General features: G+C 32.1%; 1 protein-coding gene across 2 annotated transcripts; it reads right to left on the bottom strand.

The window, feature by feature from the left end:
* Positions 1 to 2,833: 2,833 nt before the first annotated feature.
* Positions 2,834 to 20,224, bottom strand: Nubp2 (NUBP iron-sulfur cluster assembly factor 2). Of its 2 annotated transcripts, none has more exons than XM_067264680.1 (8): positions 20,151 to 20,224; positions 14,587 to 14,708; positions 6,273 to 6,361; positions 6,089 to 6,198; positions 5,831 to 5,985; positions 5,651 to 5,761; positions 5,486 to 5,555; positions 2,834 to 3,018 (listed from the first exon to the last, which is right to left on the bottom strand). In XM_067264680.1, the coding sequence occupies exons 1-8, from the start codon at positions 20,161 to 20,163 to the stop codon at positions 2,876 to 2,878; spliced, it is 813 nt and encodes a 270-aa protein (XP_067120781.1). In that variant the 5' UTR covers positions 20,164 to 20,224; the 3' UTR covers positions 2,834 to 2,875. The 2 variants fall into 2 exon arrangements, with proteins under 2 accessions (XP_067120781.1, XP_067120782.1); XM_067264681.1 differs by having other exon boundaries at positions 14,587 to 14,657; positions 20,151 to 20,222.
* Between the last annotated feature and the right edge of the window lie 4,196 nt (positions 20,225 to 24,420).

Genomic DNA, 24,420 nt, shown 5'->3' with positions numbered 1-24,420 from the left:
TTGTTCATAGTTCTAGGAAAAAAATACCCGAGATCAAAAAGTATCAGGAATTGTTCAATAAAATGCAAGATTTGAATTTATTCATAACAATTTATTTCAGCCCCTTCAAAATAATCTCCTCCCATTGCAATGAATACACTTATGCTAACTTTTTTCCAATCCTCAAAACATGCTTTAGTCATTTTTAATGAAACCCCTTCAGGACTGAGAATTTTGTTTTATGGCATCAATCAACTCAAAACAGTGACCACAAAGCAGAAATTTTAGTCAAGGAAACAGTCACATGATACCATATCAGGTGAATACGAAGCTTGCAGAACTGTATTTGTTGAATTTTTGAAAAAGTTCATAAATAACAAGAGCATTGTGAGCAGATGTGTTATCATGGTGCAAAATCCATGAGTTTTCCCATCACAAATCAGATCATTTTCTACAAATTGTTTCATGCAAACAATACAAAAGGCTCAAATAATTTTTTCTACCGACAGTTTGGCCGGTCAGAAGGAATTTGTGATGCACAACACTACAATTAAAAAAAACAGTCAACATGACCTTGATTATGACTGACTTTGACATAGTCTTTTCGATCTTCACCTTTTGAGAGCCCCATTCATTTGATTATTGAGCTTTGTTGGTGTCTAAAGTGTAGATGTTTGTGTTTCATCACCTATTATGATGTTTTAAGAACAATTTGCCTTGAGAAAACATGTTTTTTTTTGGTTGGAAAAAATTCAACATTTTCAGGATAATTCAAGAGGCAATGTCCCACAAATCCAAATGATCTTTCAAAATTGCTTAACAAGATCCAAATGATACTGGAACATGTTAAATAAATAATTATGGACATAGTTGAAGTCTTTCAAAAAAATTCATAAAACCAATTGAAAAAGAATTTTAATGAAACGGATATAAAAATTTAAAGTTAAAATTCAGTTATAAAACATAAGACTGGTGAAAAACCTCACATCTTTTTTTCTTCCAATATCCATATTAAATCAGAGACCAAAACTTTAAAAACATGGCTATTTTATTCTCTTCATTCAATCTCTCCTTGGGCTATAAATACACAAAAATGCATTAACAAAGTTATTTTATATATTAATTACATGTAATATAAAGTACAAACACTAACTTTCCAACATAATAATCATTTAACTTGTTTTACCCCTGTTTTGCATTTACAGTTTCTTTTATAGTTGAGTATTACATCAAACCACATGGGATTAATCTCCATTTCATTATTTAAATTAAGCCAATTTTTACATTGTATTATTGCAATATGCTCTTATTGATGGAGAATTGACGTTGGCAATATTTTAATATTACCAACATCAATTCTCCAATCATTCTCTTCATAATGAGGGAACCAGTGAAACTGATGATATTTTAACTGAATAGCCTCTTCATGCTCCTTCAATCTTACTCCCAATATTTGTTTCTCCTATATAAGACATTTTTTATTACAAGTACAATTTAACTTATACATAACAACTGAAAATTTATAATTTGCAATTTAATTTGATCACCAAACTTTACATTATAATCCACTTTATTCTTTAACTTTGCAGCCAATACTACATCAAAGTTAATAAAATATTTGTTATATTTCTCAAATATACCCTGCATATAAGGAAAGGATACATATTTATTATGCTGTTTTATAAATTTAACTTTATAAGTTTTAATTCATTTTGTTAATAATCTATTTGAATATCTGTTTAGTATAAATTTTGTAATTAACTGTTATTCTTTTTGTCCCTTTTAACTTAAAAAATATTTGAAAGAAATTGTAAGTGCAAAATGGGAGTAAAACAAGTTAATGACTATTATGTAGGAAGGTTAGTGTTTTGTACATCATATTATTTGTAATTAATATATCAAATAACTTTGTTAATGCATTTTTGTGTATTTATAGCCTGAGGATGGATTAAGAAAATTTAATCCGAAATGCATTGCTTATAAAGAAGGAATAAAATAGCCATGTTTTTCAGTCTTGGTCTCTGATTTAATACGAATATTAAAAGAAAAAAGATGCAAGGTTTTTCCACTAGTCTTATGTTTTTTAACTGAACTTTAATGTCAATAATTGTTAAATGATGATCATTGAGCACCAAATCTCTGACTCAAGCAACATGTTGTTCCAGTTGAAGTGGATGGTCTACCAGAGTGTACTTCACCACACGTGCAGGAACCACTTACCGGTGTTAGAAACAGCGGTAAGTGGTTCCTGTACGTGGTTAGTTCATCTTCAGCGCATTCTCTGCCTCCCTCAAACATCTTGTAACACTCAAAAACTCTTGTTTTTGATATCGTCACCAAAGGCTTTTTGCAACATTTCCAACATTTTTGTAGAAATAAATTTTGTTTTTGCAACAGAATTAATACATGTTCTTTGTTCAATTACATCCGACATTTTGAAAAATCACCAGCACAAAAATTCTTTACACATAGAATAAGTGTTTATGTCATCACCTGTTTCCATTTTCAAATACAGATTGCAGCTAGATGTCAACAAAAATCATATCAAGCAGCAAAAAACAACAACACCCTCTTGCACATGCAGTTTAAATGAACCATTCCTGATGTTCTTTGATCACAGTAGTACAGTACAATGATATTTTCCATCTCTTGCCTACACATCTGGAACTTTTAATCTTTATGTGCACCGCAAAGGTTCAAATAATAATTATTTTAATAGTATGAGAAAAAAACATCATTTATTTTCTTTTAATAAAACATAATAAATTGATATTTTATAAAATATTTTAATGAGTAATCCTGTATTAAAATTTTTTGTTTTATTTAAAACTCATTAAAATCCAGAGACATTAAATTGAATTTGAGATTTTTTTATTGTTTAAAAAATCACAGAAAATTAATTTGAACACTCGCAGATTTGAAGCAGTAACTGTGCAATGTCAGAAAATTGTTGAATTGTCGGTGAATCGGAAAACAACTCGACAAAATTTTCTCCCTTTTCCAATGCCTGAGACAGAAGAGGGTCAATTGGAATTGTACCTATTAATTACAACATTTAGTTTACTATTTAATTTTATATATTTTTTTAGAAAAATAAATCATTAAGATTATTTTAAGAATAGTTAAAAGCTCCAAACAAAGTTACCATTTTTAATGTTTCTTAGCATGACTGCCACATCATTCATATAGTCCAACAGTCGATGTCAGATTGAGCCACGTCAGTCATAATTGGCAGATACTTAAAACTTATTTTGAGTGATGTCATGAGTATTGACACAATTTTTTGACTTTAACTATCAATAGCATACACCACTATTGTTATTCGGTTTTAATTTTGGTTCAATTTCTTTAATCCTTTTAAAGTTATAATTTTTGTTTATTTATCTTACTTTTTTGGAAGACTTGGCACTCCAAATGAGGTATATCCTTTTAATTTTTATCCAAAATGGATTCATTTAAAATCAAAACAATTATTTTTAATTTAAAAAATGTATTTTCTTGATTTTTGTTAAATAAAACAGAACAGTTGCAGAAGAAGTTGCAATTTTCTTAGTTTGACTGACGTAATTTATCATATGATGCTTTAGCTACAATATGAAGATAGTTTGATTTCTTACTTTGCAGTTAAAGATTTTTGCCCAAGAATCCTATGTTCTACTTCAACTACCCAACAAACTTCGGTTACCACTCTAGACTTATTTGCATTTATTGTAGAAAATTGGCTTTCGTCTTTTTTTAATAATGCTGGCATTTGTATGCAAAATTCATTTCCTTTTAAGAACTCGGCAGTCTATCAACCACAAATAAACTGTCATCACGGAGTAATGATTTGAATTTTTCTTTAGTCAAAATAGTTGATGCATCATTGACAAGTGCAAGATATGCTACAAAAAATCAGTTATATAACCATTGGTAGTACGGATTGTGAACAGTTTGCACAAATGCATATGCTTTTAGCCACCATATGATTTTCTTTGGTATAAATTGTTTGTACTTTTTCCACAAAATGCTTCTGTCAGCAATAAACCTAGCCGGTGATAAAGGAAATAACAAATCCGCTAATTTGGTTTCTCTTGTCATAATTTCTCTCTGTTTAATTCCTTGCAACAAATATAAAGCATAAACTCCATTCTTAAAAGAAATAGTCCTATTTCTTAGCATATATTAATATTTACAATTAGTTGACTATTTTTTAAAGAAAAAAATTGTAGCTAAAGCATTGCATGGCAAGTTATGTCAACCAAAAACTAAGAAACTTTAAACTGCTTCTGCTACTGTGTTAACAAAATTGATAGAAAAAATTTAAATTAAAAATAATGATTTTGATATTAAATGGGAACATCTTGGAAGAGAAAAAATATATCTCATCTGATATTGTCAAGTCTTCCAAAAAAGGGAGATAAAAGACAAAATTAATAAAAGTGCATAATTTTGAAAGGGTTAAAGAAATCTAACAAAAATTAAAGCAGAATAATGGTAGTGGCATACTCAATTGATAACCAAAAACTTAAAAAATACAATTATCCCCCACTCAAAATATTTAGTCAAAAATTTTGATGTTTTTTTATTTTTTCAACAGGCGGAAACAGAATAGAGTCTAAAATTTGCAGACACACCATTTGGGTTCAAACAAATGTTTTTCAAAGTTTTGCCAAATTTTGCAATGGGGCCATAATTCATATAGTTAACCAGTAGTGCTCTCTGCACTCCACTCCAATTAGTCCCAGATGATTGCTTAAACTTAACATTTTTTGGTTAATTAAATGGTGTGTGTGTTTTAAAACATTTCATTTATGTTTTTACTATAATGAATAAAATTTTAGTCTTATATTTCTGAAAATACAGAGCAAAATTACTTTTATTACAAACATGCATACATAAACAACCTTCTCGTTTTCTTCAATGTCCCATTAGACCTAATCTATCGTCCTTTCGTCTTGATAATTTTTCTCAAAGTTAAACTGTAGAAAATTGCTTCTAATTTTCATACTATACTTTTACTCCACAACAAATTTCATAACAGTTGATGGGTGTGTTAAATAAGAATTATCCATGCATTCATTGTTAATTTGCAGTCTGCTGAAAAAAAGCTTCTTGCAGAACAGATTATAAGTTTTTTGCTGCTTGCTGCTTTTGTAATAGCACATACAAAAGGAAAGATACGAAATGTTAACTAATCTAACAGTATCCTACTTTTCCTACTTTTAATTTATTCAAAAAGTGATAGTCTTAACAAACATTTGTTACCCATACATGGACAATGACTTATATGAATGATGTGATTTTTATATCTACATGAACCATGAAAAGCTGAATTTTCAGCTTGCCATGGTTCTAACTAGTCTCTCAAAGAAAATAAAAATTTGGTCTGGCAGTCAGTGTGTTAAAATAATATAGCTCAGTTAACTGAGGTTTGGACTACATATTGTTTAAGTTATTTTGGTTATTATGCAAAATTATTTACACCAAAAATATCTTATTTAATAAAAACACAATAAGCAATTACCTAAAAACTTAACATTTGCATTATCAGCAAACAATTTACCATTTCCTGTAGAAAAGATATTTGTACATTCCTGTAATGAGAAAGAATACAATTATTCAAAATTACTTCTTATGCATTATTTGATTACTTATTGGAAGCCAATTTTGCTCCTAAACAAATGTTTACCAAACAATTCGGACAGGCGAACCCACTCATATTTTCAATTATTCCCAAAACTGGAATTTCTGCTTTCTTACAAAATGTCAGTTCTCGTCGAACGTCATTAATTGATACACCCTGAAACAAAAGTAAAACTTAATTTTAAAGCATTATATTTGTTCTAAAAATTGTTGCATAAATAATCACCTGAGGTGTCGTGACCAAAATGGCACCATCTGGTTTCAGTTGTTTAATATTTTCGACAACAGATAAATGTTCGTCGGACGTACCGGGCGGTGTATCGATAATTAATATGTCAATATCTTGCCAATATACATCTTCTAAAAACTGTTTTATTATTGCTACAAATACATTTTAAGCTATAAAACTTAGATTTTCTGCAGAGATACTTATTTTGTTTAGGGAGCAGAAAGAAGAAAAATTTCTGTTACGTAAAACAGATACCATTCTTTTTTGGTCCTCGCCATATAATGGCATCTTCTTTACGTTTTAAAAGAAATCCTGTTGACATTACGGCTAATGATTTTTCATTATCAGCGTAAACTGGTACCCAACTAAAAGAAATTTTAAAACTTTGATTAGTATTGGCAAAATATGATTTGTAATTTTTAAGAAACCATTCTTCTACCCTTGTTCACACTGATGTACATCTTTATCTTCTAAGCCTAACATATGGGTGATACTTGGACCACACAGATCAACATCCAGAATTCCAACCTACAAGTAGATATTTACTATAATTAAACATTTTATTTGATCACCTTTCTTTTTTTTAAAAATTTATTTATGAGTAGACTTGGTGAAGTTGGTGAAGAGTTCCAAATGTTATTGCTCGAGTCTGTAGTAAATGAATATTCAAGTTTTCATATTTATTGCAATGTATAGCATAGTCAATTCAAGTCACCACCAAAACTATCTTTCACAGGTAAAACATTTTGTTCATCTCTGCACAGGTTGCATCAAGGCCACTGCATTAGTTAGCTCAACCTCAATTTTTATTGTAAAATATGGGCAATGTATCAAAAACTATATAGTGAAACTTTGTTTTTCAAACAACTCATTTTTTGAACAAATCAGTTCACAAACAGAATTTCAAGTTCATATTTGCTCTGGTTGCTGAACACCTATTCAGCAAGAGCCAGCCATAGAAACTCAGATGTCAACCTCCTATACTTCCTGTATTAAAGAAAGTCGAGGCCCAACCAATCAATGACAGAACTACCGGTTCAGAAGTTAGTGGTGCCATGATTGTCTTTCATCATTAGACATCAAAACACAGGTCATCAATGATGTTTCTATTTAAGTTAGATTTCAATGCATATGTGGGAAAAATACTACTTCCGTTTTTCAATACACACCACAGTTGAATTTAAATCAAATTAATTAATAAAAACTATGTTAATGAACATTCATGTATTATAAATGGCATTCAAGAATTTGTGTTTAAAGGTGTTTAAGTCAAATTAAATAACAAAAATTTAATATATTACAATATTAATATTTAATATTTATTAATATAATATTACATTGCATTTGTAGGAATTTTTATGCATGAAATATAGCTAAAAAGGTAACAATAAGACTTTATTTTGGGGGTCAGGAATGGATTAATCCATTTTATTTTGTTTCTTATGGAAAAATTTGTTTCAGTTTTAGAACAAATTGGTTTATTCTTTATTCTTATAATTATATCTTTTACATTGTTATAAACAGGACAAATTACAGAAATAAAACACTCACCAATAGACAAAAATGTGTATTTTATGTATATTTTTGTAACACGGACCAAGTCAAAAAATAAACATATAAAATTTTACTTCCCTGTAAAATATCTCAGGTTTCACAGAGATATCAGGCTTGTTTGTAATTGGAGAGAACTGTGTCATCTTTTAAGGTCGATACAGGAAAACTTAATTTCTTTCAAGTGAAATTATTAGTACAGTTGGTGCAAACTCCTACTCAAAACATAAACAAACCAAGAGAAGTTTTATTACTCTCTAAACAAAAGCTTCCATCTGATTTATAAATACAGAATCTCATTAATGGATTATAGAACAACAGATTTCTTGGAATAATGAGGTTTTTCCAGATCCCACCAAACCAATGTAATTTTACCTTCTTTTAGCAGATCCATAACTAAGAATAATGGATTTTTTTCTAGCCCCATCTACTGTAAATTTTGCATTTTTTCAACATTTAGTTAATAGTTAGGTGTTTCCAGAAATTTATAGAGTTCAAAGACAAGCTTGTTACATCTGTGATATGTACAGTGCAACTGAAGAATTGTATAGAGTCAGCAGGCTGATTTGATTGAAGAGAAGCCACCTAGTGAATGTTATGACACAGGTCCATGTGTAAAGCCAGTGAGGACATTGAGTCTTTCCAAGTCATAAAGACCTTCCTGACAAGTTTCAGCATAAGGAACAGACTGTACATAACATGCTAATATCAAGTGATTGCTGTATTCAATGGACAGAGAAGTGGCATCAAAATAAACTAAAATGGACAAAATTTTTTTAACAAATCATGTAGTCAAGCAAAGTGCTAATGAGCATATGTAATTTGTCTCTTTTTGTTCATACATTATGTACAATTTCCGTCATCTTTATTATACACATGTAAGGCATAATATATGATTATTCAGATTGCTTTTTGTCCATTGACTTATTTCCTATGTTTCATGCTATTGCACTTTTCCTATAGATGGACTTATCAAACTGAACAAAATGACCTTGAGACACAAGTTTCTTCTATGTATTTATTATGATATGCATTTCAGACCTAATAGGTTCCTCAGTCATGACACATAGATCTCTTTGTGGATTTCTAGGTATATGCAAATACATTATTATTTTTATAGTAAAAACTTCTGAACTGTATTCAAATGTGACAAAATCCACTAAAAGGGTACATTTTATCCTGGACACACAAATTTGGAAAGAAAATTCTATACTATTCAATACAGAAACATGGAATCTGATGAATCCAAACTGCATCATGATTTTACACACCGGAAATTCACAAGCTACATCTCACTTACACATCTGCATTTACTTTGCCTTTGAGTGTGTATCCCTCCAGCTCACAAAAGGGTGTTAGTTTGTTTATTTTTTCACTATCTGTTATGAAACCCTCCCAAGATTCATGTATCTGTAGGCCTGTATTTTTGTTTATACAATCTTGTAACATATGTGTTTCTATAGAATAAAGAGTAGAGATCTCAACAGATTGAATAATTTCAAGTACTGGTATTTCTTATATGTAGGGAGTTAATTCCATCAAATAAAATTTAATCTTATCAAACTATATTTGATTCAGTGATATACTAATTTTATACAATACAGGCTTCCGAGGAGAAAAGTCCGCAGAGTCGGAGGTGGGATGCTGGTACACGGGTGATGGGTTGACGTTCTGACGCACACAGTTCTTAGCAGGTGGAGAACCCGTTGTCTTTGGAGGAGAGGCTTGGTCAGGTGTAACGGGCTGGTGGACAGAGGTCCTAGGATTTATACAACACTTGTCTGGAGGAGAACTGACCTTTGACCTCGAGACTCGGGGGTTTTATAGGATTTTCCCTCGAATCTCACCTCACCCTTTTGATTTGTCCTGTTCTCCCTCTCCCTTACCCAGCCCAGACTGGTCATTCTTTTGTCTCTAGGCGAAACCCAAGACTGGGTCGGGAAAGGTCTGAGAGGTGTTGATGGAGCTTTTGAAGTCTGCGCTCATATTTTACTCCGTTATGACCCTTTCTCTGATGTTTTTGAATGTAAACGATCTACCAGATGTTCTTGCGGCCATTTACCCCCTAACAGGTTCGGGCTTTCATGACTTAACAGATATCCTTTTGGTCTTTAACTCTCCCCTTTTCTCAATTGTTTAGACCCAACACTTGTTTGTGAGCACCTTGACAAAGCTCCCTCTCTCTCATTTGACATTTATCCCCTCTGTCGTTTATCATCATGTCATGTTTGTTTTAAAATATGTAAATAGTTTTCTTCCTGTCTGGTCTACATCACTAACATGTGTTCCTGACCCAATTTAACCTCCAAAACTTTCTGACTTGGAAATTTTGTAATTACTCGAAATTTCAATGTACTTTTACGACTCTCACACAGTGACGTCTCTGTAGTAACCACTATTATTAAAAATAAAAAGCCAAAGTAAAATTCTTCTGATGCTATAAAAGTTTTTTTCTTTTAAGTTGAGAGTTTTTTAGGTACTTTGTGGAATGTAGTACCAATTTTTCCCTGTCTATAAGAGTATGTTTTATAATCTAATATATGAGCATACTCTTATGAGTGGAATATGATATATATTATATATCTCAAAAAGGGCCTTTGACTTTTCTAAAGATATGCTCTGTACACAAGAATTTAATATATCTTTCTATTTTCTTTTCTTTGTTGTCTTCCATAATTCTTTCTAACCAGTTTTTTTTTTTTTTTTTTAACAAAAATACAGTCAAACTTCCATATTATGAATTTCTATATAGCAAATTTCTCCATATAACTAATTTTTGCATTGTACACTGCTCTTTTAACCAAAAATATATGTAAAATTGCTTCTAAATAATGAAGTTAAATTTCTGCATAATGAATTTTTTTTAATTTGTAAGGACCATCAATCATTAAAAGTCAATTGCTCCCTCTGGGTCAAATTTGAATTTAGGATCAATTTTAGGTAGCAATTGACTTTTCTGGGAGCAATTGAGAGGGAATTAGGTAGCAATTGAGAGGGAGCAATTGACTTTTCTGGTTATACTGGTCATTAGCTTTTAAAACCATCACATAATCTGCCCTTCACATGGCTACTGATTATAAAGAAAGAGACAAGAGATTAGGTCCAAATGCCCTCATTGACAGATAAACAATTTACAATTAATGAATGCCAAAAACATTGGTAGATAGATGATAATTTTGACAACTGCTGGACTAATTTTTGAAATTATTGAGATTTAATTTTATTTAATAAGTCATCCAGTTAGAATTTGAATAAGTCATCCAATATTTAAATATTGCTTAGTGTAAATATAGTGTTTAAGCATTACTAAAAAAACTTAATATGTTGCAGGAAGTTGATAAACGCTCAAAAAAAAAAAAAGCAATTGCAGCAAATTTCAGAATTTCTGTGAGTAGGGGAGACCGGGGATAGTTGTCACAGTGCAAATATCACTTATATAATCAAGACTGAATGGTCACGTCATCTAGGAGTAGGTTCATTTACTGCTCACCTACGTCATTACAAAATTCAAATAATATCCTTTGCATTGTTTTCTGTTAATTAGCGGTTAAAAAATTTACAGCGTGTTGCGTAAATTTTGATGCATCATGTCTTGTGCCATTTGAAAACTTGCAATTAGTAAAAGGTGAGTAATAACTGTATTTCCTATTAGGTGGGTCCATAATGTATATATACATTATGAGCAATTGAATTTTCTATTTTGAAATTAGAAGCTATGAACTGATTTGTTAAGGAAATTCATTTGAGGCAAATTGTTACACATTGAATGGGGCAACTTGTCACTAAGATTAATTCATCAGAAATGAAAGAAAAGACCTTCTGTTTGGTTTGTGGTGAGAGTTTGGTTTCACGAGATATGTACAGATGTAAATCCATATTATGTTTGTCACAACTGTGATTCTGAAGACAATATGTAAAGATGCAAGCTATTTGTCTTTTACAGAATAAATAATAGTAAATTAGTAATCTATTTCCTATATAGAATTGGCATGAGTAAATGTCATATTATGCATAATTTAACATAACCAAAATAAACTCAGGAAATGTGAGAACTTAGACTACATATACCCTGTGACAATATATCTCTTACTCTGTGACAACACAGTTTTATAAAAAAAATTAATAACTATGACAAAAGATTATTGAATGTTCATATATTTATTATAAACTAAATCAAAAGATATGTAGGTGCATATATTTTCACTTAAACCTAAATAAATTGATATTATAGATCCTAAAACTAGAAATGACTAAAAACTGTGACAACTAGCCCCGATCTCCCCTAGTTTATCAACCATAATAACAAATCAATTTTGAAATGAGCCAATGATGTGAGACCTAGTCTAGCAAAACATGCTAGAACCTGTGTTTACGTCAATGTAGATGAAGCAGTTTTAATGCTTTTAATAAGTATGAGGCATATTATGAAGAAAGAACATTTTTTTATCTGTTCTGTGAAACAAAAAATTACAATTTTTTTATGAAAATGTAGTTAAACTAAGTATTTCAACACATGTAATTAATGTAAACTTATTTAAAATTAAATTACATTTATATTATATTATTACTGTATATTACATTTATATTAATATAAATTATGTAAAATAACAAAAGATTTATGTTAAAATATTACTTTATTTACCGAAAAGTATAATTTTTGTATAACGAAATTTCCTATAGTGAATTTTTTCTAAGATTTAGTGACTTTGTTATACTGTATAAAAGTTTGACTCTATTGGAAAAATTATTTAATCTCAAAATTTCATTACCTTGTCTATTTTAATTTTCTGTTTGTTTTTCCTCAGGTGTTTAGTTTAACATTTTTTGAACGTACATCTTAAATGCAATATATTTTGTATATAATGGAACACTAAAGTAAACATCTATTGTTTTATTAACTGCACACAGTTTCACATATTTACTGTACTACTTAAAATAATGTCTAAATAATTTAATTGGCCTTTTCTGTTTTTTCTTTTTCAAATATTACATTATATTGCTTTTATTTATCTTCTTTAATATTTCTTCTGATGTTTTGTTGGTATAAAATATCAATGTATCATTTATAAACTACTGTGTATTATAACTTTTGTTCTTTTAATTAATTATTTCTTCTATTTTGATTATTGTTAATTCTGCTAATTTTAGGCCAATTACCAATCTCACAAATATTCCTTTTGATTGTCTACAATAGCTGCCACTTTCCGTAATAAAAATTTATTATCAAAAACAAACACTATTAGTTCTAAGATGTGTGGTTCTCTCTTTTATTTCCTCAAGAGTGAATAGATAGAATTGCTGAACACTAGTAGTCTATCATGGGTTTGTGCCTGACCAACAGGCTGATCATATGGGGTTTTCTGGATTTTCCACATATATCATATATATATATATATATATAGGGGCAGATTTCTTGCAGTAAGTCCTCCAGGGAGGCATTTTCCCTAGGCAGATTGCCCATGTGTTGTGTTGACATATCTCATCAAAACCATTGAATTTCCTCAAGGCTTCTATAATCATATGTACAGTATATTTATTGATGGGTACATATCCTTGATATCATTTGTTATTTTCTATACTAGTAATTCTTTCTTCTTTGCTAATGTTCATGTGTACTTTCTTTCTTTATAATTAATTCTTTAACTTCTTGTATTTTACCTTCCTCTATTAATGTCAATTCTTTCATTTTATCTGTTTATACAACGTTCTTATAATCCAAAAACTTTTTACATTGTTTAAAAATGTAACAAAATAATAGAAAAGAAGTGAATTACAGACACAAGATTGAACCAAAATATGAATCAATTGCAGACAATAAATTTATGATGCCAGTGAAGATTCCTCATCTCTGTCCTCACGCGACATTCTTGAGTAGCATGGCCCGAAACATTCCAGGTGTGCAGTAGGTGCATAGGAAACGCACCTCCACACTCAACTTGTTTGATATACAGTTTATTTACAAAGAATACAGTTTATCAAGATACCACATTGTACTCACTGACACAATAACAACTGAGGACAAGTTAGAATAATCAGGGATGTTCACTCAATAATTTCGCTGTACCATGGAGAGGCTTTATCCTCACTTTCATCCAATCTCAGACCTCACCCATGCCTGAGCATTCTTTCCTCTCTTCCTACCCTCAGCAGACTTACTAAGTATCTGAGATCTAAGTGCTGTCAGTACTAAGCCTTACCCTCCACACATTTTTCTCCTGTCTGCTCCCAATTTAAATGATTTTTGGAACCAACCTCTGACCAATCAAGAGGACAGTCATATGCAAAGCTTCCCTTTACATGCACACTGACCTGAATGTGGGTGGTCATTCTGCCCTTTGTTTACTTGTTTAGTTCCTGTTGTTCACATACCGGATCACATCTGGGTCCAATTTAACTAATCGCTTATTACTTTGTTTTTCTCCCAAACTAATTCTTTACAGTGCTGTACTGTATAGAGAAATTTACAGATGTGTAATAGAACATTGGAGAAAAAACAACAAAAAGTTGAAATAGACGATGTAATAAAAAATTTTGAGTTTGAATAATTTTCCAACTTATTTGTTAAAAAAACTGGTTGCAAGAATTGTGGAAGACAGAAAAAGAAAAACAATAGAGCAAAATATTATGACAATTCAGCAATAGTGGTACATTGCAATAACTAGGAACAGGAAATTTTAAAAAATAAAATACAAATTATAAAGAAAGAATAAAATTATTATAAATAGAAATTAAAAGAGCAATAACGTTGAATAAAAAAAGCAATAAACTTTAATAAAGGATTAGAAATAGGTAAGATCTGGAAAGATTTTGTAGTGCAAGAACATACTGTGGGAAATTGGCACAACTCAAGGAGAGAACATAAAGTGCAAGTGAGAAAAGGGGAAAACAACAAGAGATGAAAGTTAATGTTTTTAAATTAATTTGTTTATTAGCATAAAACTTTTTAAAAAATAAATTTTTATGAAAAGAAGCTAGAATTGAAGTACAATCAGAGCCAGAAATGTATTTCCAAAATTAAGATTTATATTTTATAGAATGTACATAAATAAAGGTAAAATAAATTGAAATTTTTTCACTGGATTATCCAGAAGTATGGAATTGTATCATTGAACAGTATATAGTTCATGAAGAAAATTATCTTAAGATTAAAAAATCAAAAATTGGGAGATTAAAGATTAAAAGATAGAACAATAATTTTTTACCTTTTTTTTGAATTTTCTGAAAGTAAGAGCCAACTGTACAGCAACTGTACTTTTTCCAACACCTCCCTTTCCTGACATTACCAACAAAATGTGTTTAACATTAGATAAATTTGGTGTTTCACCTATAAAGTAACAAAATTGATTATTAACTGTAATGAACTAAATTATACTACTTTAAAATAAATATATTGATATCTTTGATGATAATAATAATAATCAGGTAAAAGTTTTATGGGACTTCAGATTGCATATCAATAAAGTCCTAGTGCACACCAGACATAACCATTACCAAGAAGAAATAGGTGTGGATTATTGATGATGTGATTCCTGGTGATAGCAGGGAGCAGGGTTAATGATAAAGAACAAGAAAAAATTACAAGATACATGGACATGAAGATTGAACTCCAAAGATTGTGGCACAAACCAGCAGTAGTAGTACCAGTGATTATCGTGCACTGGGTGCTGTTCAGAAAAACCTGGGGCAGCACTTGAAACAAATCAACATTGACAAAATTAACACCTGTCAACTTCAAAAAGTTATGCTGCTTGGGTCTGCAAACATTCTAAGCCATTACGTTATGACATCCTAGGTTCTCGGGAAGAATCTGATGTGAATGTTAGGCAACACCAACATGTGATCTGTTTGTTGTGATTTATCTAACAGAAATAATAATAATAATAACAACTCTCTCACCAGTCATCACATTGCTATGGTAAGAGAGCTCAGTAATTCTGATGAACCATAGAGCTATGCTGGCTGGAGCATCTGCTCCTGGTAGAGTCATCCAACCCAGCGAAGTCTGTATGGAAAAATGAAGCCAAGAGTGACTGAACCGATACCTGAGGAGATCTAACCATGGTTATAACACTATCCACATGTAATACTGGCTCGATCACTGGTGGTTGAAAGCAGCACTGGTCCAAGTACGGCTACTGCAATGCCCCCACAGCTGTAGGAAACCAGCTTAACCTTGATGTTTCTGAGGCTTATATAATAGACATCTTCATTCCAAATATTCATAACATAAAAAAAATCAACAAATATACTCTACTTGCACAAGAAATAAGACAGCTGTGGAGGAAGTATTTATTATACCTGTTGTCCTCTCTTCTGGTGTTATACCACATGCACTACACAAAAATCTAGAAAAGTTAAACCTTAATAAAAATGTATACATGACACTACACAAAGTTGTAATATCGAACAAGTCACATTGTTAGGAAGTTTTTGTAGAAGTTGTAAGCTGACCTCTCTTAGCACAGGCTGCACAAAAACTGTATGTCAAGGTTAGTGAGTTGGACTTGAGGGCAAAGAAGACAAGGAAAGATTGGTCCCCTTTGAGTTGAACCCCCAGAGCCCAAGCACTTTCTCGGTCTGATTTTATTATTCAGTCACCTTACTACCAGAAGGTGTCTGACTGTTTATGATTAAAATACAGTCTCTTTGTGCTCTGTAGTGCCATCTGGCAGGGCAGGTCAATATCTTAGAGTTTTAATATGATAACTATCCTACACTGACAATGACATATTAAGTAAAAATCCAATATAGGTATGTGGCAGGCGCTATTTACATTTAATAAAAATATAAATACGACTTTATGAAGATAAACATATTGTCCTCCTTTTTCACCATTCGCACCATCAGCAGTCCTTGAACAATTCACACAAATTTTGGAGACAACCTTCCTTTGTAGGCTACTGCCTCCGCAAAAGAATGTAAAACAGGTAAAGCGCCCTCTGGTACTAATGCCACAATTGTAAAAATTACATTTTAAGTAAAAAGCCAATATAGGTACATGGCTGGTGCTATTTACATTTAATAAAAATATAAATACGACTTTTACAAAGAAAAAAACTTTGCATATTGTCCTCCTTTTTCACCGTGCGCACCATCAGCAGTTCTTGAACAATTCACACAAATTTCAGAGACAACCTTCCTATTGAAGGTTGTCTCTGAAAATTTGTGTGAATTGTTCAAGGAACTGCTGATGGTGCGCACGGTGAAAAAGGAGGACAATATGCAAAGTTTTTTCTTTGTAAAAGTCGTATTTATATTTTTATTAAAGACAATGACATATGTTTAAATTAAAGTGTTCTTTTAATCTAAAATATTTTTATGTTAATTTATCAGTTAGTGTTGCATGGCAAACTATATGGTAGGCCTATTTAATTATATGTATGATTTAATTTGAATTTTCCAAACTATGTAATTATAATTATTAATTATTTACAAATTATGGTTTTATTTTGTGTGCAATAACTTTTTAGGAAATTTTGGGTACTGAAAATATTCTGCACTGTTACTCATAAGTTTCATTGCACCACATTATTCCTTGCTGTCTGCAGATGGCTATACTTAGTCAAGCATATTGTGAGAAAAAAAAATCAATAGGGCAGCTAAACAGGCAAATTCCCTACAAAAATCAATAGGGCAGCTAAACAGGCAAATTCCCTAACTTTTCATGATTTTTTCTGACATTCCAGGTGGGTAGGAATCCTATATATGAATGTAACCTGCAAATTAATATTAATAGCAATTCAAAAAATTGTATATTTTTATATAAGTAGAGATATATGATATGTTTTAAGCACACACTATGTCTGATACTATGTTTCAAAAATGAGCTTCTATGGAAGAAGCACTCTCATCAATATCTATGCATGCCTGGCCACATAACTGATAGGTAAAATGTCAACTCTGAATGAAGGATTTGCCACTTCCCAGTTATTGACCCCCCCTCTACGCAGTGGGTAGGGAGCTTAAAACACAAATCATATTTAATTATAAAAAATCATAAGTTTTGAATTGCTATTTTTAATATGTTGGTTGTCTTAAATGATGCAATTGCAGATATAAATGATGCTGTTGAGACCTTAATAAAACTATAGAGCAGTCCTGGCCAACCCAAATTGTTTCGTGGGCCACTTTGATCACATGTAACATTACGGTGAGCCACAATTTAGGCAAACATGCTTTTAAAAAATTAAAACAAACACGAAACGAATAAGATTTTATTGTTATACCAAGAGTTCATACTCGCACTTGCGCATTATAACAATGACACATGCAAATTTTCATTTATTTAATTGTTTTGGTATACACATAACGGGAAACAAAAGTTTTAATAGATATATAATATCGCTTAGCAGGCCACACGATTTAATGTGACGGGCCGCATGCAGCCTGTGGGTTGGCCAGGCCTGCTATAGAGCATGTCCATAAGAGCAAAAAAGTCAAAGGAGCCATACCTTTAAATTTCGGGGGCTGTATCTTGTGAAGTATCTTGTGTGTAACCCTTCGCAAGATAAAGCTCCCCAAAATTGCAAGTCACATCTTGTGCTTCACTAAGACTGTATGTTTAACTATTTAGCCCATGTAACTGTGCCAGCTTTGAGTAGCCCACTTGACTGTTCTTGAAGTACTAGATGTTATATACTTTTAGGAGGTTCCAAGTGCTTGGTGCAAGCAATAGCAAGCAGCAAAGCACACAACTACACGTGGAACATCAATCAAGGCTCATTATCACTCATGGAGCATGGAGAATAGGCATAGTACTGTTACACAGGAAAAACTGTTTTTGGTCAGTAGAAGTTAATGCATTTATTATTTGTTATAGGCACTGATTGCATGCCTATAACATAAGTTGCTTGCAAGCATGATGTCCACAAGCAAGATGGTGAGCAGACTGCTCCTGATGGATTCCACATTTGGAAGTAAATATCTTGCAAAGGGTCAGGTGCTGGACCTTTCTTTATTCTTTGCCAATAAATATCATTAGAATGTCTGATCACCATGCTGTACTGTCTGTTAAACACACAATTGGCTTAGCGGAGCATGCAGCATGATTCCCTATAGTAGGATGACCAGGTTTTTTTGGTAAATTCAGGGATACATGTCAATTGTTAGTTTAGAGTACACAGTAACAGTCTATATATATATATATATATATATACATATATACGGGGTGTACGATAGATTACCACCTATGGAATTTTAGGACTTTGATTATATATTTGAACTCAGGGGACCGAGACGAGTTCAACGGTACCCTATTTTTGGACCGGAGACAAAAAATAAAAAAGTTATCATACATACTTTTTTAATGCTCTCATGAAGACGGCACCATAGTTGCTAGTACTGCCATCTTGCGGTAAAGTCTGCAAACCATGACGTCGGACTACAGTCATCTCCAGTAGGGTTAACACGCGATACGAGAGCTGAGAGAGCGACGCGACTTCCGATCATCGCGCGATCGCCATTTCGGTTAATGTTACTTATGGCAGCGAACATGGCGGCTGTTTCCACTGTTCGTGCTCCCAACTGACCTCCCGGAGGGGAGCCGCCGGCAGGCCGCCACTGCTAAAGTCACTAGTTATTGATTCACGGTAGTTCTTGAACAAAGTAAAAAAAAGGAGGAAACGTCTACTAAAGGCAATCTTGCGGTAAAGTCTGCAAACCATGACGTCGGACTACAGTCATCTCCAGTAGGGTTAACACGCGATACGAGAGCTGAGAGAGCGACACGACTGCCTATCGCGTGATCACTGGAAAAAAGTATGATAATTTTATTATTTTTCGTCTCCGGTCCAAAAGTAGGGTATCATTGAACTCGTCTCGGTCTCCTGAGTTCAGATATATACTCAAAGACCCGAAATTTCATAGGTGTTAATCTATAGTATCCCCTATATACGTACTGTCAAATGGTTACTGTACATGACAGAGACCTAAACATTTTAATTTTGATTAAGCTCATTTGCTTCAATCGAACAGCTCTCCTCCAATAAGGTTTATAGCTATTTACTTTCAGCACATTTTAGCTATACTTTTTGTTGGACTGCAATTTGAAAAAATAGTTAGACCTATAAATTCCCACTCTCATCTGTCTTTCCTTAATCTTGAAGATGAAGTTAGATAGGTCACCAGCATGACACTGTTGCTAACAGGAAAAGTAACACATACAGGGGCAAGATACTACTAAAAATTGAGAACACTGTGACAATGTAATAATAAATAAATTAAATGGAAACATCAAAGACATTGGACACATCCTCTGGTGGAAAAACTGTGACAGCAACAATATTACAGTAACCAGAAGGAAGCGAAAGAATGGAAGCAAATCGGGAAAAGACTCCATTCTGGGGACAAACCCAGGGGCACTTTCTTGCTGGGGACAGAGGGTCACAATCGGAGATGGATGTCATCCTACCTATAGCGCCTGGAAGTAGTCTTTAGGCTGATTTCAGAGGGCTATACTGTATCTCGCAAAGGGTTACATTTAGAGGTATGGTTCCTTTAACGTTTTTGCTCTTATGAACATGTTCTATATCTCTGTTACGGTCCCAATCTGCAATCTTACCCCTTAAACTACATATAGACCTTGCAATATCGTTACCACTATTTTAAGAATAAAAATAAATATTGGTTACGATGAAGTATGCTTTCTTATCAATATTCTAGATGTAATATATTTCTAACAATATCTGTTTTTTTTTTCTTTTTATAAACACGACACTCCTTTCTTGATCTATAAGAATAAATTTTCAAAATTCGATGAAACACTTGCCTTTTTCATTCATGATGAAATTCTCGGGAAATTCCTAATGTTTACAACCCAAAAATCACATGGCAGCCAACCATATGAATTAATTGTCAACTTACTTTAAAAGTTATAGCCCAAATATAGCTAAAATGGAATTTTTAAACAATTTTAAAAAGTAATTAAAATTTGATTTCATGATTATTCGCAATATTTCTACTTAGTTTTAATAAAACTTTATTTATTATTATTAATAAGGAAATTATATAATATTTTAAATTTTCTATATTCGATACAACGCATTAGGAAGGTGGAGTGAATATGCCGGATAATCATAATTAAAATATTGGCATTTTAAATTAAAATTTTAATATTTTCTAAAATAATTGCTTTTTCAAAAGATAGAAATGAAAAATACTTCTAATAATTTCGGGTTGAATTTGTGTGCAGGAATTTGCTGCAACAGAAAATGTTTATTCAAAATTTGCCTCTAGCTGTAGCTCCAAATAATTTATTTTTCAACTTTTATGTTCTTTTCATTTATATTTTTACATCATATAAATTCTTACTTAAACTATGGTCTTTTTATCTAAAGGTCTGTCAACTTGACGCTTTCTATTCATATATTCCGAAGGGGAATATTTTGCCGACTGCTGGCGCAAAGACTAGCAGTTCGGTAAATAAAGGTAGCAATGGGCGTATTCGAAATCTCAGCCCGCTGCCATCATCTCAGTTCTAAATCTCAGGCAAATTCCGGTGTTGCTAGCAAATTGCAGGTGTTTTTTTCGGTGCTGGATACGGCAGCAAATAAGATGGCAGCCACCACGAGGCTCAGAGCTGTATTTTGCGTTAAATTTTACTGTGTCTTGTATGTATGTATGTATGTATGTATGTATGTATGTATGTATGTATGTATATATATATATAGTCAATAAATTACTTGAAAAAGATTGTTATAACTAGATCTTCTACATTATCCATCAAAATTTACATTGTATAACTGTACAATGATAGAAAAATGGCAAAAAGTTTTATTAAATATTTAAATAATGATCAAAGCTTTTATCGAATTTTAAGAGAGTGCATACAAGACTTGCAGTTCAAATATTTAAAAGTTATCGATATCATTTCGTCCTTAAAAAAAAATTAAAAATAATAATAATAAATAAGATTTTGGTTCTAATAACTTGAATGCGGAGATAGTAAATTGCTTATGTAGTTCGATTAGATTTGTAACGAACGCTTTACGGACTTCGTGTATGTGGTGGTCTAGTATTTATTGAATTTTATCCAAGGTTTGTAATAGAGATGAACCAAATTGGTGACAGTTTAAAGTGATACAGAAACAGCTTTATGTCCTCTTTAGTTCTCGAAATCCTCAATACCGCATCAACAATATTACTTAGTGGCATCTCGGCAAAAATGCTGGATCTAGGGTTTCTCATTACCCGGTCTTTTGCTTGTCCCGGGATTCCGAAATAAAAGTGAACTGTTTCCCGGGATCCCGGGACAAAATTAATTATTTTTAAGATATACAAAATTTCATGAAATCAAATGATACAGTTATTTTTCGTGTTTTAAAGTAATTTAATACGTTCTGTAACCTCCAAAATCATATTAATAATGCTGTGTAAGATATATATTAAAAATTACCTTTGAATTACGTAGAAATTTTCACAAATAGAAAAAATTTATTAAAGTTTGCTGGAAACTGCATACAACAACAAAAATGCCTTTGAATTGAGTTGAAAATTAAAAAATAAAAAAAAATGAACTTAGATCAAACTTCTAACTTAGAAGATAATTTTTCTTTTTTTAAAATAAAATATAATACAAAATATTGTAAATTTTTATATTTTAAAAAGCAAAGATGGTCGATACTCCCATCACTCAATCTAATTCTTATTTTAGTAATGAAAAGTCTTGCTACCGAGAATGCCTTTTCCGATTCAATTGATGTGATTGGAATCGTGTTTAATGCATTTAAGAGAAGACAAATATTGTGTTTTTCACCTGATTCCTGAAAGCTTTCTAGTTCGTTTTCGAGATTGTAGTACTTCTTTTGTTCTCTAGTATTTTTGATTTGTCTACCTCGTCTGCTTTAATAGAAACATCATAGCTCAATAATTCGGCAGTTCATGTGTCTTTAATAATTTGCTCTAGTAGAATATTTAATACCTATATTAAAATTCATGCCTATAATGTACTATATAAAATATTAATCATATCACCATGATCTTTCTCAAATTAGAACAATACATTTTATGTTTCTGTTTTTACCTGAATAAAGCAATAGATTCAACACATTTATTGCTTCGTGTTTCGGTGTAATTGACAAAAAACTGCTTGAAAAAAATTGTACTCAAAAACATATGAAATTTCTGTCAGGTGTTCTTAGTCTGTGGAAAACATTATCTTTAAAACTTGGATAAAATTTTCACACGTTAAGCCACAAAGCCACGTCAAGGCGACACCCATTTTGTGGTAGTTTTTTGATTTCCAGAAACTGACCCTGATTGCTCGACAGAATAACAATCGGGGAATAAAACTGGATATTCGTTGCTATTTGATTTATTCGGTAAACCAAAATAAACTACTAAAATTTAATTTTTATGTCATTTTCTTTAAACCTTCCGATTGAAAAATGCAAATTTTCAATACAAATTTTTAATTTAAAAATAAACATAGCAATGAATAATAGATTATCTTTATGACATAAATAACTATAAATTATAAATATTGCAAGTGTAGTGTGAAAATGTTATATGGAATTAAAATGGGAAACATTGCAATGTTTATTGTGTCTCTAACGTGTAGAATAACTATTTTAGAAATATCCTATTCTACACGTTAAGATATTTTTAAAAGAATTTTGGAAAAGTCTGATAAAATTAAATGACGTAAGTGTGCGTTAGAAGTCATTAGATGACGTAAGTGTGCGTTAGAAGTCATTATATGACGTAAATGTGCGTTAGATATCATTATATGACGTAAGTGTGCGTTAAAAGTCATTATATGACGTAAGTGTGCGTTAGAAGTCATTAAAGATATTTTTAAAAGAATTTTGAAAAAGTCTGATAAAATTAGATGACGTAAGTGTGCTTAGAAGTCATTATATGACGTGAGTGTGCGTTAGAAGTCATTAAAGATATTTTTTTAAAAATTTTGAAAAAAGTCTATCGTGGAAATGCTATATGTAATTAAAACGGAAAATATTACTAAAATACAAGCTTATATACTAATTGGAATAAATTTTGTTATTACTATTTAAAATTAAATATATATATTTTTTCTTTTGTAACTCTTTTCACCCTGTGGGCACTAAGAGAGCCGCTTATAGCAAGCCCATTATGGGTTCGGCCAGGCTCACAATGGGGCGGCCGGGTGGTTTTTTAGTAGGCCCATTATGGGTTCGGCCAGGCCCACAATGGGGCGACCGGGTGGTGAGGGACGGGGCCCGACATATCCGAACGGACCACCCCCCCGAAAAATTCCTGGGGATTATTCGACCCGTTCGGATTCGATCCCGGGTCCCCCAGAGCGGTAGACTGCCACCTTTACCGCTCGGCCATCCGGCCGTCAACTCTTTTCACCCTGTGGGCACTAAGAGGGCCGCTTATAGCAAGCCCATTATGGGTTCGGCCAGGCTCACAATGGGGCGGCCGGGTGGTGAGGGACGGGGACCGACATATCCAGATGGACAACCCCCAAAAAATTTCTGGGGATTTTTCGACCCGTCCGGATTCAATCCGGGTCCCCCAGGGCGGCAGGTTGCTAACCTTGACCGCTCGGCATTTCGAGCCGCCAAATTAAATATTACGATATTAAATGAAAAGAATGTGTAGAAATTATGCTACTTATCCTGGCTACTTGTCCTGATTCTTTTATCTGGCGTCGAACATCAGAAAAAACAGAACTTTCCTTAAAAAAGCTTGGGAAACAGAATTCAGCAGAAACTTCCTGAAAAGAAACAACAATAAAAATCATTCATTGATACAAACAATATGAAAAAGAACAATTGTACACAGTATTGTTAAATACTCAACTAACAACAGTATTGTTAGTTGAGTATTTTATCGCATCAATCGCGTCACTTATAACCTCGAAATTTCTACGATAAACCATTTAAGTCATTACTACAAATATTCAATAAGCTTTAAATTTCGTATAATTCAGATACCAGGGATTATCTGTGCGTGACATTTCAATTATGTTTACAGTTCGTAACGTCGTAAGGAATAACGTAACGATAATTGTACGTCTTTCCTGTAAAAAACTTGTAGAGAATGCACAGGTC

This window comes from Centruroides vittatus, unplaced genomic scaffold (assembly GCF_030686945.1).
Source record: "Centruroides vittatus isolate TY-2023 unplaced genomic scaffold, ASM3068694v2 contig_19, whole genome shotgun sequence".
In the NCBI taxonomy this organism is placed as follows: Eukaryota; Metazoa; Arthropoda; class Arachnida; order Scorpiones; family Buthidae; genus Centruroides; species Centruroides vittatus.
Note: the sequence above shows the minus strand (reverse complement) of the source record. Positions and strands in the feature narration are given on the sequence as shown.

Coding starts and splice junctions, on each gene's coding strand:
- Nubp2 (XM_067264680.1), bottom strand. Junction 6,362..14,586: donor TCAGAAAATTCAAAAAAAAG/GTAAAAAATTAT, acceptor ATCTACTTGTAG/GTTGGAATTCTGGATGTTGA. Junction 5,762..5,830: donor TTTTGGTCACGACACCTCAG/GTGATTATTTAT, acceptor CTTTTGTTTCAG/GGTGTATCAATTAATGACGT.